The sequence below is a fragment of the Stigmatopora argus genome, chromosome 21, assembly GCF_051989625.1.
Source record: "Stigmatopora argus isolate UIUO_Sarg chromosome 21, RoL_Sarg_1.0, whole genome shotgun sequence".
Taxonomy (NCBI): domain Eukaryota; kingdom Metazoa; phylum Chordata; class Actinopteri; order Syngnathiformes; family Syngnathidae; genus Stigmatopora; species Stigmatopora argus.
The window spans coordinates 305,968-320,601 of NC_135407.1; the positions used below are offsets into that span (position 1 = coordinate 305,968).

At 55.3% G+C, this 14,634-nt stretch overlaps 1 protein-coding gene across 1 annotated transcript; it reads right to left on the minus strand.

The window, feature by feature from the left end:
* Positions 1 to 1,746: 1,746 nt before the first annotated feature.
* Positions 1,747 to 14,424, minus strand: erf (Ets2 repressor factor). The gene is made up of 5 exons (XM_077591209.1): positions 13,643 to 14,424; positions 5,349 to 5,583; positions 4,383 to 4,495; positions 2,549 to 3,393; positions 1,747 to 2,486 (listed from the first exon to the last, which is right to left on the minus strand). The coding sequence occupies exons 1-5, from the start codon at positions 13,662 to 13,664 to the stop codon at positions 1,884 to 1,886; spliced, it is 1,818 nt and encodes a 605-aa protein (XP_077447335.1). The 5' UTR covers positions 13,665 to 14,424; the 3' UTR covers positions 1,747 to 1,883.
* Positions 14,425 to 14,634: the final 210 nt, after the last annotated feature.

Consider the following 14,634-nt stretch of genomic DNA (forward strand, 5'->3'; position numbering starts at 1 on the left):
AGTGCAAATTGGAACCAAAAGAATTTGTTCACAGAGGAAAAGAAAAGCGACTTAGCCAAGAATACATACAAAATAAGCTGGTTAATATTACAATACGTCATCATTACAATAGTAACAATAGTAGATGCGTTTGGGAGGCTTGAAAGTGGCTGCAATGTTTTCCTGACCGGACACGTGTGGCGCTAACTGCTACTAAAAAAAGAAGCCATACAAAACAAAAAGGTCTATACGCTATGTAGGATAAAATCCATTTTAAAAAGTCTAAATAGCCAATTCTCTGGCAAAGGCGTTAAAAATGTGCAAGAGCGCGGCTGGCTTAGTCTACTCGACTCGGGAAGGCCACGCGCGACGCACGCCAACGCGACGCACGCCAACGTGCACACGCCATTAGCGAGTCATGCTACGGGAAGTCCCGCACTCTCCACTGTTCGCTGAGGTTTTAACCATGTCATTTCCTGCGTGGCTGGGCGGAAAGGGCGGATGCCGTTTTACGACAAGGTTATCCGTGACGCGCACGCGTCTCCGTGCCGTCCGTCCACGTCTCGGCCGATCGAAGCCCGGCGCCATTTTCACGTGGACGTGGGCCCCCTAACGGCTGTTTTCTTAATATTTAACAATATAAATATAAACTCTGATGGCGGCATTGGCTGCGCCACAAGGCAAAGGTGTGCTAATACACTGGGCGTTATATAGAATATACTATATATATTTATATATATATATACTGTCCTCATATGTACACATATGTTCAGCACGAAAATAGGTTTTGGTTTCCCGATTTGTATCACAAACTACGCTATTGGAAATAGAAGGTCTTTAGGGGGGCCAAAATATACGTGTCGTTGGATTTGGATGTTGAAAAGAGAAGAAGGCATGTCGGTGCGTCGGGGGCTTGAAAAGGCACGCTTGTTCCCGTTCAAATTGGAAAGAGACATTTGGAAAAAGAAGCTCTCTGCCAGTTAGTTTTCAGTGCCATTAACGTGGCTAGACGTCCCATCGCGCCCGACCCGGCCACGTCAAAAATCAAACGGAGGGAGGGGGACGACGCCTTCCCGGCCGGCTCTGCGGCCAATTAAAGGCTTTGGCTTTTGGCCAGTGTCGCAGAGAGTCTTTGGAAACGACCAGTTCCCCCAAAATGGCAAACGGGGCAAGTCCCCCAGTCGCTTTCCCAAGGCGCGCCAACATACCGTCCGGGAAGAAGTCCGGAATGTTCCGGGCCGCCCGCTTCTTTGGGTCCGCAATCCACCTTGTAAACTGCTGCCAGGCACTTTTTTTCCAGTCGACAAAAAGACGGGGCCGGCCGGCCACCCGTCCGACAGAGGTCCACTCATATTTACAGCCATTTTCAAGGGCCAGAAGAGGAAAAATAGGGTGTCGCGTTCACGGAGAAAAGCAAGCGTGGGACAGGTGGAAAAATTGTGGCCACAATATAGACGGGATTTGATGGAATGCATTGGTCTCCGATTCCAAGTGATGAGGATGGGATGCCCAACTACTGAGCAAACGTCAAGACGTTGCTTTTGGGGACTGGGAAAAGTTGGTCGGGGGGGGGGGGGGGGAAAAAAAGCAGGCCTACCCAGCCGGCTCGTATACGCATTCAAATGGAGTAAAAACCATTGGAGCCACCAAATGAGCAGGGTTGAAGGAAGGATGACATCTTCCCAGGTATTTTTTTCTTCTTTAAAATTTCAAAATGAATGGAATGAGCTCAAGCGGATCAAGTCCATTGGATTTTTTGTTCCGAGGCGGCCATTTTAGGAGGCCAATTCCTTCGACCGGACTTCCTTGGCGTGGCGTACACACTTTGTTCCGTCCGTCCGTCCCTTTGGGATTGTGGCCACAATATTTCCATTTGGCCTTTGGGCTCTCTCTCTCTCTCTCTCTCAGCAGCCGGCGTTCTCCAAGGACAACTGGGCCGTGGCCCTCTGCAGCTCCGAGCTGGCCCGGCGCTGGGCGGGCGGCGGGGGGACGGCGCTCAGGGCCCAAATGGGGCCCCGCCCTGCCCCGTCCTCCTCGCCCCGGCCGCTCCCCTCCGCCCTCACCTTTTTGTCCTCGGCCTCGTCCCGCTCGCCGTCCGCCTCCATCTTCTGGTCCTCGCTCCAGCGCCGCTTGAAGCGCAGCTTGAGCGGGATGCAGCGGGCGCCGCCCGGGCCCGCCCCCGCCGCCGGCTCCGCTTTTGGCTCCACTTTCGGCTCCGCCTTCAGCTCCGCCTTGGGTTCCGCCTTGGGTTCCGCTTTCGGCTCCGCCTTGGGCTCCGCCTTGGGCTCCGTCTTGGGGCCCGCCGAGTGCGGCGGGGCGGCCGGCGTCTTGAAGACCTCGCCGTCGTCGTCTTCCTCGTAGGGGTCGGCGGGTTCCGGCGGGAAAGGCCCGGCGGGGCTGCCGTGAGCCAGGGAGACGGGCGCAAAGATGTCGTCGTCCTCGTCTTCCTCGCTGATGTCGGTCACTTCCACTTCCTCTTCGGACTCGGGGTCGGATACGGGCTCCACCTGAAAAGGGCGCACGGGTCAAAAAGGGTCCGAAAAGGGCCGTGGCCACGGTCGGTCCTTACCTTGATCTCGGGCGCCGTCGCCGCCGCCGCCAACGAGGATTGTCCGGCCGCCGATGAGGAGGCCACCGCCGCCGCCGCCTCCCTGTGTTTTCGGCCCAGGGGAGGCGGCTGCAGCTTGAACTTGAAGGCCTCCTCGACCCCGCCGGGCGGCCCTCCCAGGGGATGGGCCAGTGGCACGTGCAGCTGATGGTGGTGGTGGTGGTGAGCCGGCGGCGGCGCTTTCTCCGGGGTGGGGCGGTGCGGCTGCGGGACCACGATGTTGGGGTAGTGCAGGAAGGCGCGCGGGCTGAGGTGGTAGTTGTAGACGGACTGGGTGTGGGCCTGGAGGTAGTGCTTCATGTCCTCCGGGTTGAAGGAGAAGTGGGAGCCCAACATGGGGGAGGGCAGCGACGGCGAGGGCGTGTAAGGCAGGTGCGGGGTGGGCGTCATCGACAGGGCCGGGGACAGCAGCCCTCCGGGGCCCGGCAGGGGCGAGACGGGGAAGGGCGACAGCGGCTCCGGGTGCATCCTGTGAGGGCGGGGGGCGCCGGCGTACAGGCGGAAGAGCGACTCGTGAGGCAGGCGGGGCGGCAGGAGCCCCCTGAAGGCCCTGTCGGGGCCCCGGTCCTCGGCCCCCGCCGCCGCGGCCGCCACGGACGCCGCCTCCTCCAGCTCCGAGTTGGCCGAGGTGCCGTCGCTGCAGTCGCTGACCGAGCCGCGGGCGGCGCGGCGCGCCACGCCGCCGAAGGCGCCGGGGCTGCGCAGCTCCTCGCTGGACGACAGCAGGTCCGACGGGGTGGACGGCGGGAAGCGGAAGTGGCCGCCTCCCGTCGGGACCGGCGGGGCGCTCTGCGGGGCGCCGCGACCTGCGGCGGGGACCGAGCGTTACCAACTCAAAATGGTCAACGACAGTTGGGGAATTTGCCAGCGGCGGGCGAGAGATCAATGGGAAGCGTTTGGCGGAAGCCGCGAAGAAAAAGACAAAGCTCGGGAAATGGCGGGGAGAGCGACTTGAAATGCTTGACTTTTATCACGCTGCGTCTATATGGCTCATTTCCGGAAGAGAACAATCTAGGTTTCTCTGACCGGGAACAATACGGCTGATTCATTCCAGACAAACGGTGGCAGAAAATGGCCGCCCCGTAACCAGAATCCCCTACCCCCCTTTTGGCGCTCCTCCCCGCGAGCGAGACTGTGGCACCGCAATGAATTGTTGGCCCGCCCGCGGCAGAATTAAATACTGGAAAAGTTGCTCCCGTTGCCATTCCAAACATGGGCCGGGCGGGCTTCTCTCCTTTCCCTGGCGGTCTGCCGCCGGGTGTGTGTGTGTGATTTTTTTGTGCGTGTAGTCATGACGTCCTCGTCATGCGTTCGGGCCACAATGGCCACAGATTGACGTGGGCCCGCGCGCGTCACGACACGCGTGGGCCACATTGCACGTGTGCGTGTGCTGTCATTAAAAGGATGGCGGCATGCTTTTAGTCAGCTCCGTATGGCTTCCATTTGCTCTGGAACACGACGCGACAAGGCGGAGCGAGACAGCCAGAGAGAGAGAGAACTCGAGCGCGTGGTCAACGTTGTCGCCGTGACATCACGACGCCATTTATCGAAAGAATATCGTCCATCGGTGCGGACGTTAAGCGTCCTGCCACCTGACGCGCAAGCCGCGCTGCTAACTGGCCCGATGAGCGCACCCTTTCCGTGGCGACGTGAGTTCAAAGTTTGGCTACGGGCGGACATTTTGCCACCATTTGGCCGTCTTGCGCGTTCAACGGTGTCAACGAGATGCATTTTGGGAAGATGGCCACGTCACTGTGGGCGTATTTGGCGCCAAAAGGGAAGCTCGCTAACGTACCTGAGCCCATGTCGATGAAGGGGTAGTTGACCAGCACCAGTTTGTTGAAGTTGAACTTGTAGGTGAACCTCTTGCCTTTGGTTTTGTGGAGGATCCTCTTGTTGTAGTAGTACCTGCGGGGGATGGGGGGGGGGGGGGGGGGGGTTGGTTACTAGACGGCAACACGGTCACGCCGACGCCTCCGCCGTTCCACTGGCGTGACCGCCCTCCCTCCCCGTCGTGCTTCAACCCCCGTGACAAGAACGTGTGGTTATGTCAGTGGAGGAGGAAGTGACTTGTCGTGAGTCATCAAAAGAGAAGGCAGAGGAGGGAGGAGGAGGAGGAGGAGGAGGAGGAGAGACGGAGAAGACCATGAAAACCAGCGAGTCACACGCGGGGTTTCGCTCCACCTCTCTCGCTTCCATTGTCAAAGTTTTGTTGGGGGGGGGGGGGGTGGCCGAGGGACTTGATTCACGGTTTACCAACGCTGGCCGGCTGCATTCACGCTTGAGACAAGCCGAGAAGCAATTGAATGGTGGCGAGGCTCTAAATTGATGACTTCCCTCCTCCGTACAAGTTTTGGTTCCTCCTTTTTTGTAATCAATTGAAATTTTTTTATATGAAATAACATTCGTCGTCGTTTGACTTCATTTTGGCATCGGCCGCCAAACGCCGGCCGGCGACGACCCGTCCGACGAAATGTCAAAAAGACGCTTGGGGGCCTCGAGGTGGGGGCTCCCGGGAAGCGGGGCGGACAACGACCCTACCTCGCTTCAAAAGGCTTCCCCGAAGCGTGCCGGTTTACGGTCACGAGCGGGTGCCGGATTCCCACAGGGAAGGCGAGCGCTGGGTTTGCGGTAGTGGCGACAAATAAGGCGCAGATGGGTCGGAGGAGGGCTGACATATAACCAGGCGCGAAGAGCACACAGAGTAGCGCCCGCTAAAAAAAAGGAGGGGCGACGACGGCGACAACGACGGCGATCTGACCTGAGGGCGCGGCTGAGTTTGTCGTAGTTCATCTGCGGCTTGCACTTGCGCGCCCCCCACAGCCGGGCCACCTCGTCCGGGTCCTTGATGACGAACTCGCCGTAGTCGCCCTGCCAGGCGATCACGTCGTGGTACTCTTCCTTGCGTAGCAGTTCCAGGATGAAGTGCCACAGCTGGATCTGCCGCGAACCCGGGCTGGACTCGGGCTTGTAGGCCCACTCGGGGAAGGCGAACCCTGTCGGGGGGGGAACGGAGATGGTTCAGGTCAGGCCACGTTTTCATTCAGATGAACGGGGGGGCGCCGAGTTCAGACGCGTCTTTATTTAGGCCGGGAAAAAGACGGACCTGGGCCACGGTGCAGACAAAATATAAGCGCCGCGGACGGACGGACGGACGGACGGTGGCAGTAAAAGACTCAACACGGCTCATTAAGAGCAGATGTGCTTACCGCTGAGCTTGGGAAACATATGGCCATGGTACAACAATACTGCTCTTTCTCAGCCCGCGCCCACGCTCGCGTCTCTAAAAAAAGGGCGACGGCGCGCGCCAAGGTTGCCATCCCTTTCCCACAAACCGTGTCAATATCTACACGGCGACGTTAGCCACAATAGAGGCACGGCCAACTTGTCCTGGCGTCGGACGCTCGAACCAGGGAAACAAAGCAAAAGTTTGGGCCCGTCCGTGGCTTTTCCAAAAGCAGAATAGGACACGAAAAGCAGCAGGTTGAAAAAGAAGACGCACGCACCTGGAACGCTCAATAAAATGGCCTCCCACCGTCACAAGGTATGCCAATACGGAGCCCAGATGGCCCTTAAAAGAACCGCAACTTTTTCCCTGTCTGCATAAATTCTGCTTTTGCGGCCCGCTTGTCATTTACAAACATGAAGCATTTTTGGTTTGCGTTCTGGTGATTCCCGTGCTCACGCCACGCCACGCCACGCCACGGGAGGCCCCCCCACGGTCCCGTTTGGAAAGCAATCGGTTCCCCGGCAACGCCATTCTAATTTATCTCCCGAAACGTATGGCGTTAGGTGGCGTAGGAGCGTCGGATACATTCATCCATCTCTTCCTCTCTCTTTCATCCAGCTAAATGGGAGACGAAGAAAGGTGATTCAAGCCCAGAGACAATGACTGCACGCACGTAGGGAAGGTTGGCGGGCAAGGTAAGCGGGTTCGCGCGTGGGCGCGCCGAGCACGTGCGCCGAGAACGCAGGAATAGCCGTGGCTGACTCACGGCGTGCCGGCTTTTGTCGCCGCCTTCGCCGCGAGATGCAGTCGCCTGGCAACGCCGGATTTTCAAAGCTAAAAATAAGCGGCTGAGTCACGACGAGATGCCGTTCAATGACTGAAAAACAAAAAAAAGTTGTCCGAGTTTGAGGAGCATCAACCAGAAGATGATGATGATGAGGGTGATGAGGGTGATGGGGAAGAGTCCGGCAAAACGTGAATTGAAGGCTGTCCACGACAAGTTTGTGTTGCGTGGCGCCCACTCTGTGCATTCAGCCCTCCCTTCCTCCTATTCTTTACGCGCTATATTTAGCCATGGCAAAGGTCGTCTGTGGCGACAATGGCGACGCAGAGAGCCCCGCAAAAAGGCAGGAAGTGGCCAGAAAAGGGGAATATCGCCCCGATGCGGAAAGTCCACTTCCGGGGGGGTGGCGATTGGCCGACGTTCCTTTTGTTTGAGTGGCCCCCGAAAAGGAACAAACTTAAAAGAAAAAGGCTCGTTCCATCTGAACATGATACGACGGTTCAACTTGCAGATGTGGAACTGATGAATTAGTCTTGCTTTTGATAGCCACACTTTTCAAAAGCAGGGCTTTATTTGGAGAAAAATGAGGCACGGAAGCACATTTTGAAAGCCACAGTTTGTCTAAGCTCATTTTGACGACATCCGCCTATTATCAAGGAAGAAAAGCTTTTTCCACGTTATCTGGGATCATCAGGGTTGGACTATTTGAAAAGCTACGTCGAGCGGCGGCGGCGGACTGGCCTTTGACTTGATCTCTAACCGAGCGTTAATAAAAGGCTTTGGCCGTCCGTCTCCCTGCCTGGCGACGAGATCACCCCGGTTCGATTTTTTACTGCCGGGACGACGCGGGCGAGCCCGAGCTAGATGAAAGCGCGGCCTGGCGGAATGGAGAAAAAAGAAGAAGAAGAAGAAGAAGACGAAGAAGCCCAACCAGGAGGCCGCAGCTGCGCCGCCGGCTGAGGGAAATTTCCAACTGGCTCCCGTCTTGCGGTCGCGCTCCACAGACGACTTTCATTTTCCTCCCACGCGCGCCAACGCACGTGCGGCCGCCGCCGCCGCCGCGGCCCAGAATAGGCCCTCCGAGCGAACGCCACGTACGGGAGGCTCGCGCCGCCGGCAACCCATTCCTCGGCCGGCCGGCGGCCCGACCTTCCGACGCCGCCTTCCAGCGACCCGTCGAAGAAGAAAGGCCACTACTTTGTCGGCCTCTCGCTCAAGCGATGGAAGCCAGATGAGCTCCTGGGTGAACGTCAAGCTTGTGATGGGCTCCACATGTCCTCGGCGGGTTCTGCTGACGAGACATTTCTTCCGCGTGCGTCAGCGTTAAGGATGGCGGCGCCCGACGCCAAGCCCATTCGTCACTCTCCACCCATCCAATATGCGAAAGAGAAAGGAGCATCATGGAGTCCACTTTTGCATTTTGACCAAAGCGCCCGTCTTATTGTTGTCGTTATCAGAGTGGATGTGACGACGGAGGCGCTTTTTGGGTTGGAATGCCGAGTGATGTTTCCGTGCGCCATGGCAAAAGACCAAAGACCGCCTCCTTCAAAAGGCTCTTTTCCCAAGACCTAAAACCAGCCAACGCTCATCGAATGTAGCGGCGCGGCGATACGGCAAAAACGGTTTTGCAGGCCTTATCTCGCTACGTTTCCGGGTCGGCGCCGTGACGTGACGGGGCCACGGGTTGGATTCCCCACGCGGGCCTAAGAAAACAGGGACTTTCTCCCATAGGAGACGTCTGGCCGCAGCTACGGCATTCATGGCGGATCTTCCCGCCTCTAGACTGAGCGGCTCGTGCTCGGCGGTGGCGGCGACACCGCATCGCCGCCGCAGGGACGTGGCGGCCCTCGCCTGCCAGGGCGCCAATATTAAAAGAGCGTGTGCGCGCTAATGCGAGACAGACCCAGAAGCGCTCGTCAGCCTTTTAGGGGAGTGGCCGACTTGGCCGGGAGTCGCCGAGACTCTCGGCACAAAACCGGGCCGGGGTCAAAAGAGTAAGACCTCTTGGTGCCCCATGGATGACCCCCTCCCCCCAATTTCAATGGAGGGTTTTATCGCAAAGACACGGCAGCCGCTCCTTTTCTCATTTTCGGACTCGTGGGAAGAAAAACCACGGCGCCTTTAATGTCGCAGTGTTCTGTGGGCCAACTTTGGGCACGGCGACCATTTGTGCCCCCGCCAAATGTTGCCATTGTAGAAGATATGGGAGGATAAGCGCTATCTGCAAAAGCTGCTATCAGCTGGCCTTCGCAAGTCATCTTCGAGGTCTCGGGGAACACCACAACGGTAAAAGCGTGTGAAATCCCGCCGGCGCTATTCGGCCTTTTCGCTCATTGGACAAACACGAGACCACGTGCGACCACGCGCTTCGTCCCCGGACGCCATTTCATCGGCGATCATCCCGTCAAAGGCGCACCTGCGGCCAAGAAGAGAGAGAGAGAGAGAAGGCAAGAGTGGATGGCCAAGGTCTCAGACAAAAGGAGAAAACCTTGCCTTGGCGCTCCAGTCAAAACATGACATCATCCGGCAGGCCGAGAGCGTCCCATCCCGACCCGACGGCGGACGGACTAGTCCTTCCTTTGGGTCAAAAAGGGACAGACCGACAGAAAGACGTTGTGTCCCGTGAGCGTCCCTATTGTTATTTTCCCTCCAAAGAGGTCCGGCCGCAATTCAAACCGATTGGACGGCCATGGCCAGCCATGGGCGCCAACGAGCACCAACGCCTCCTAAGAATTTGTCCCACAAGGACGAGCCCCGACGTTTATCGGGAGGGAATTCTGGTGAGAATCCTTTTCCCCGTGGCCGGGAAATTCCAAGCGGTCGTCCCGACACGTCCTCGCCACATTTCAGCGCAAGGGCACGCTCGTCCGGTGAGCGCCAGACGGGGCCCCGATCGGAAGAAATTCCACCAATGAAAAGGCCTCGACGCCGGGAGGGAGACTCTCGACGGAGAGTACCTTTAGCAAATGTACTTTAGCGCCTCACAAACAACTCAAAATTGAAGGCGGCATCTTGAGCGACATCCGAAACAGGGAAGCGAGCTCCAAATCAAAGTCGGGGCAAAATGACAGACGGAGGGTTTAAACGCCGCGTCCCCGACCGCAAACGGTCGCGGCCGAGCGGAGGCCAAACATCAAATGAAAACAAATAGCTCAACTGGGGCTGCCCGAGTGCGCGCGAGCGAGCGAGCGAGCGAGCCCACCACGGCGAGACCGCACCTTCGTCAACATTGGAGTGGTCCGCATCCAAATAATAGGAGCTTTTGGACCAAGAAGAAGAAGAAGAAGAAGAAGCGGGCAAGTGTACACACCGAGTCTGAGGCGGCCACAAAACCAAAAGTGCGCTTTTGGTTTGATTTATTATTTTTTCCCCCCCGGTGGCAGCCTGTGAGAATCCGCCTCACTTTTTCCCCGCTCTAGACTTTCCACTCGCGCACCGCCGCCGCCGCCGCCACCGCCAACAGATGCCACGCTCGGACGGCTGAAAGCGACCATTCAAAGGGGGAGGGAAAAGAAATTTAAAAAAAGGCAAGAACTTTGCGGATCTCTCTAATGAGGAGGTCGCGCCTGTAGCACGTTCTGCCAAAGGTGGCGCTCATCTAAGACAGAAGGTCTTTTCCCGTCCCAGCGGCAAGCGGCCCAACCCAAACCCAAGTGAACTTACGACTTGATTCAAAATTGGGAAGCGAGATATTCTAAATCATGTGACACTGTGCCAAAATGACGACTTTAAACGCACATATTGGTCCGTCAGCGCTCTTTTTCTTCTTCTCTTTTGGGCCCGCGTGTCCAGGCTTGCGCTACCTCCTTTCTATTTTCCCCGCTGGGATCACCGCAGCCACCGTGTGTGTGTGTGCGCGCACACACACAGAAGGCACGCTGGCAGTCGCTGGCGGGCGACTTCCAGGAAAAGATGCCAAGCGCCACAGCGATGACCCCAAACGACGCTCCACAACACACCGGGGAGATGCTGACGTCACTGGATTTTTTTTCCAGCCTTTTTCTCGTCGGTGTCAGGAATGCGCCGGGGTCAACGTCATTTTTTTTTTTAAATGGACAATAAGGGGGGAAAAGCCCGAACGAGGCTGAACGGAGCGTCAACATCCCACAAATGTGGTCGTTCACCCGCGTTCATTTGAATACCGTAAAATCGGCTTTTTCTTTTCTTTGGTGTCCAAATGACGCACGATTCTTAGGGGCGGCTTTCAGGCGTAGACAGGAAGTGGCCCACAGCAGCATGTGACACAACAACAACCGAAAAAAAAATCAAACACGACAACCAAAACACGTCCGTCACGCTCGTGCTAACTTGAGGCGGTTATCCAATCCAACCCGAGTGCTAAAGCGGACACGGGGAAAGAAACTGGGGAAAAAAATGTCAGTTTATACCTCATGCCAAAAGGGAATGTGGAGCAGATTACTGTATATTAAAAGGCATTGGGGGGGGGTCTCTTTTAACAACAAATTGAAGGATGATGACGGCTTCCATTTTGTCAAGGAGACGATCAAAACATTTGGTGACATTTTCTCAACGCTGTATAGTAATCCCTCGAATATCGCCGTTAATGTCGACCAGACCATAACCCGCGATATATAAAAAATCCCCAATTAGGGTCACCCCAATTATAATTTTTTTTTCAGTGCTGAGTCCTAGTAGCAAAAGTAGCTTCCGCTTACGACTTTCAGTGTGGATTTTCACATTTTCATGAACTCAAAAATTCAATAAAAATGAATGAATAGCAGAAAAAAAAAAAAAAATCGCCAGGTGAATTTGCGCTAATCAAGGCAAGACTGTAATGACTTTTTCTTTCAAGGCAGCAAAGTCACCAACTTTTTTTCACAAGCGGGTGCCGGACCCTCGACAAAAGCACCGGCGGCACTCCGTTTCATCTCGCTCTTCCGGCCTCCGACAAATGGCGGGCGACAACACCGGCGACACCCGCGTCAAGCCATGGCCGCGTGAATACGCCGGCGGCCATTAAGAGCGGCCCCGTCCTTGCCAGACTTAACGCCCGCGAATTGCTCATGTATGGCCCCTTTCACTGCCCTCATCACACACACACACACACACACACGTGCGCACACACACACGCGCAGTAAGCACAACAAAGCGCGTCGGGCGTGACGTAGGCCTTGTTGATACAAGAAGCAAACACAAGTGGAAAATTGAGCTCGCCAGCGGCCAGACGGCCGACTTCCTGATAGGAAGAGTTTGACCCATTTCTATTTACACGTATGTGCATGAAGTCACACAGGAAACAAAAGGCCCGTGTGTGCGTATGTGCGTGCGTGTCACATGCGACAACACTGCCTGCTGGCTGGGAGCCGGCAATACAAGTTGCTTTCATTTGGTTACGCTTGTTTAAAAAAAAAAAAAACCCAAACAAGCACGGTCAAGTCGCGTACCGACTCCGACCCGACCCGACGTCAACCTCAAGACCAGCACTATTTTTCCCCACATTTCATGTGCCCGACCGACTCATTCCAACTTAACCCCTCAAGTCATTTGGAGAAAATAGCGTAAAAGCAAGCGAATGCGTGAGCCTCAAACACTTTTCTTTTATCATGAAATATTTGGCGGATTGAGAAGTTTCACGTGATTGGCCATTCTCTTGCCAAACACCATCGCCGACTTCTTATCTCAGCGGGGGTGATATAATCAGGCTTTTCTGGCCCTAATCTGGCAGGCTTCTCCCCAAATAAAGACGGATGATTTGGAATCCGGACCCACGTCGGGGAAAGAAAAGCCCGCGTGAAAAGTCGCGAGCGGAGTCCATTTCTATCAGCTTCCCGACAAAATATGTCGCCGCGTCGCTTCGTACACTTCCTTTGTCGCAAAATGTTGTTTTATTTAGTGCTACTGTAAATCATCAAGACCCCCGTGTCGGGAGAAAAAAATAGGATGACCAATCAATACCGCAAGACTAATAGCAAGCACAAATGTCGCCTCTTGTGACCCGACGCTGACACTCCGCCGTTATCTCCAAATCAAGAAAATCAAAAGCCGCACTTATAAACCACCCCGTTCTCAAGAAGCACCCTTGTAATTGTGTATTTTGATTTCAGACAGAGGTTACTTGGTAATCCGCATCGCAAACCGTATTTACATCCAACCGACTCTGGCTTCTTCTTTGTCTCTGATTTTTTTGTACTCATTACGGGTAGCGCCCTCTAGCGTCCTGGCTGGCTGAAAAAAACTTATTGTACAGACTTAAATGAAGTGAAATGTGGCAAGACAGAACAAGTTAGTTCCTACTACAAAACGTGTCATCATTGAGTTAAACTCGTGTTCAAGAAAATATGGAACTATTAAATAGTTTCCCCGTAACTGCAAGAAACACAAGACAAGTCTGTAGCCAATAACGACGAGAACTGAAATGGAAGTACTTGTACGTACAGTGTATGAAACTAAAGTAGGAGCTTGACTATTTACTTTTCAACTACTCAAGGATCTGGACACAATGGAATTTCCGTGTAAAGTTAATGACTTGTCAATCTCGCCAAGCACATTACACTTCGTTTAATCGGCCACTTGTTGTTCAAAATGCACCATTGCAAATGTGACGGCAATTCAAGTCATTGTTCGTGATTTGGCGCAGAAGGGGTTGGGGGCGTTCCCCGACGCCGTCCCTTGTGTAATAGCTGTTTTAATTACGATATCGGGGAAAAAAAGTCAAATGGTCCGATAAACGCAACGAGCGGGTGGACGAACTTTAGCGTACAGGAGGCAAGATCGCCCCTGACCCCAAAATCACCGGACCGGGGGGCAAGTGACAAACATGACGCAAACACGATGGTTCGTTCACCCGGCGGATCGCGTTCCCTTTTTCCCGGGCGAGTCGAACAAAAGCGGCGGGGGAGCCGTCGCTTGCGCGCGGCACGGCGCGGCCACTCGGACAAGTTGCCGAGTGAACGTAATGAGCGAGCGAGCGTGTTAGCTCTGCTTAGCCGCCGAAGCTAACGCCTCCTTTTCCTCCCCCAAAAGCAACAGCAAATGACTCGTTTTACGACTAAAGTTTCAAGTACAAAGACATGGAACTCACCCGGTTCCCCCGGGGTCTTCATGGCGGTCGTCGTCGGGCTCCTGGGCTGACTTTTGCCGCCGAGTGCTAACTTTTCCCTGGGCTTAGCGCGTTAGCCGCGTTAGCCTGTCGTTCCTCCTCCGGTGCCTGTCTGTTCTCTCAACAAGTGGCCGTGGTGGCCCCGATAATCAAATAAATAAATAAAAAGCAGCAGTTTCTCCGCCTTTTTTGGCACTTGCTCGACTTTGGGTCACTTTCCAAAAACTTTTACGTCCCGCGTTGAATGTTTTGTCTAGGGAGGAGGGGGAGGGAGGAAAAAAAAAAGTTAGCCCGTGCCTCCGTCCGCGGGGGGAATCCGGTAGTTGGGGGAGCTTGACGGGCGCCAAGGAATGGTGGCGAGAAGCGACGAAAAGCGACGTGGAGAGGCGATGACTTTCACTACTCGGCTCGTCGGGACGACGTCGCGTGGCGTGCTCCACTCGTGCTTCACATCATGTGCAGCGGCATTCTCCTCCACTTCTTTTTCTTCTTCTTTTCCTCCACTTCTTCTTCTTATTATTATTATTATTGTTATTTTCCTTGTTGTTGTTGTTCCACGGCCGCCGCGATCCAAAGTGCGGCGCTGCACGGAGAAACAAAAAGTAGCCGAGGCAAAGTCTTCTTTCTCTGAGCAGCTTTCTCCAGCGCACACTTTTTTCTTTTTTCCACTGACTGGAGCGCCCCCGTGGCCCCCCTCCTTCACTCCCTCCTCTTCACTTTTCCTCCTCCTCCTCCTCCTCCTCTTCTTCTTCTGTCGGGGTGTCGTGTTTCGCTCTCCCCTCTTGGCCACACGGGGCCGCCCGCCCACGCGCCACTACGCACGGAGGGAGGGCGCGGGGGAGAACCTCCAGGCCACGCCCACTTGTTGCCGAAGATCGTCTACGACGTGTCGTTCTTCGCCGCCGCAGACCTCTTTGACGTTCGTGTCTCACTATTGGAAAAAAAACAACACACACACACACACACACACACAC

Excerpts from the sequence above, each read along its gene's own strand:
- erf (XM_077591209.1), bottom strand. The coding sequence starts at position 13,664 with ATGAAGACCCCGGGGGAACCGG. Across the intron at positions 4,496-5,348 it reads AAACTCAGCCGCGCCCTCAG|GTACTACTACAACAAGAGGA; the intron begins GTCAGATCGCCG and ends CATCCCCCGCAG. Across the intron at positions 2,487-2,548 it reads CGACGGCGCCCGAGATCAAG|GTGGAGCCCGTATCCGACCC; the intron begins GTAAGGACCGAC and ends CGCCCTTTTCAG.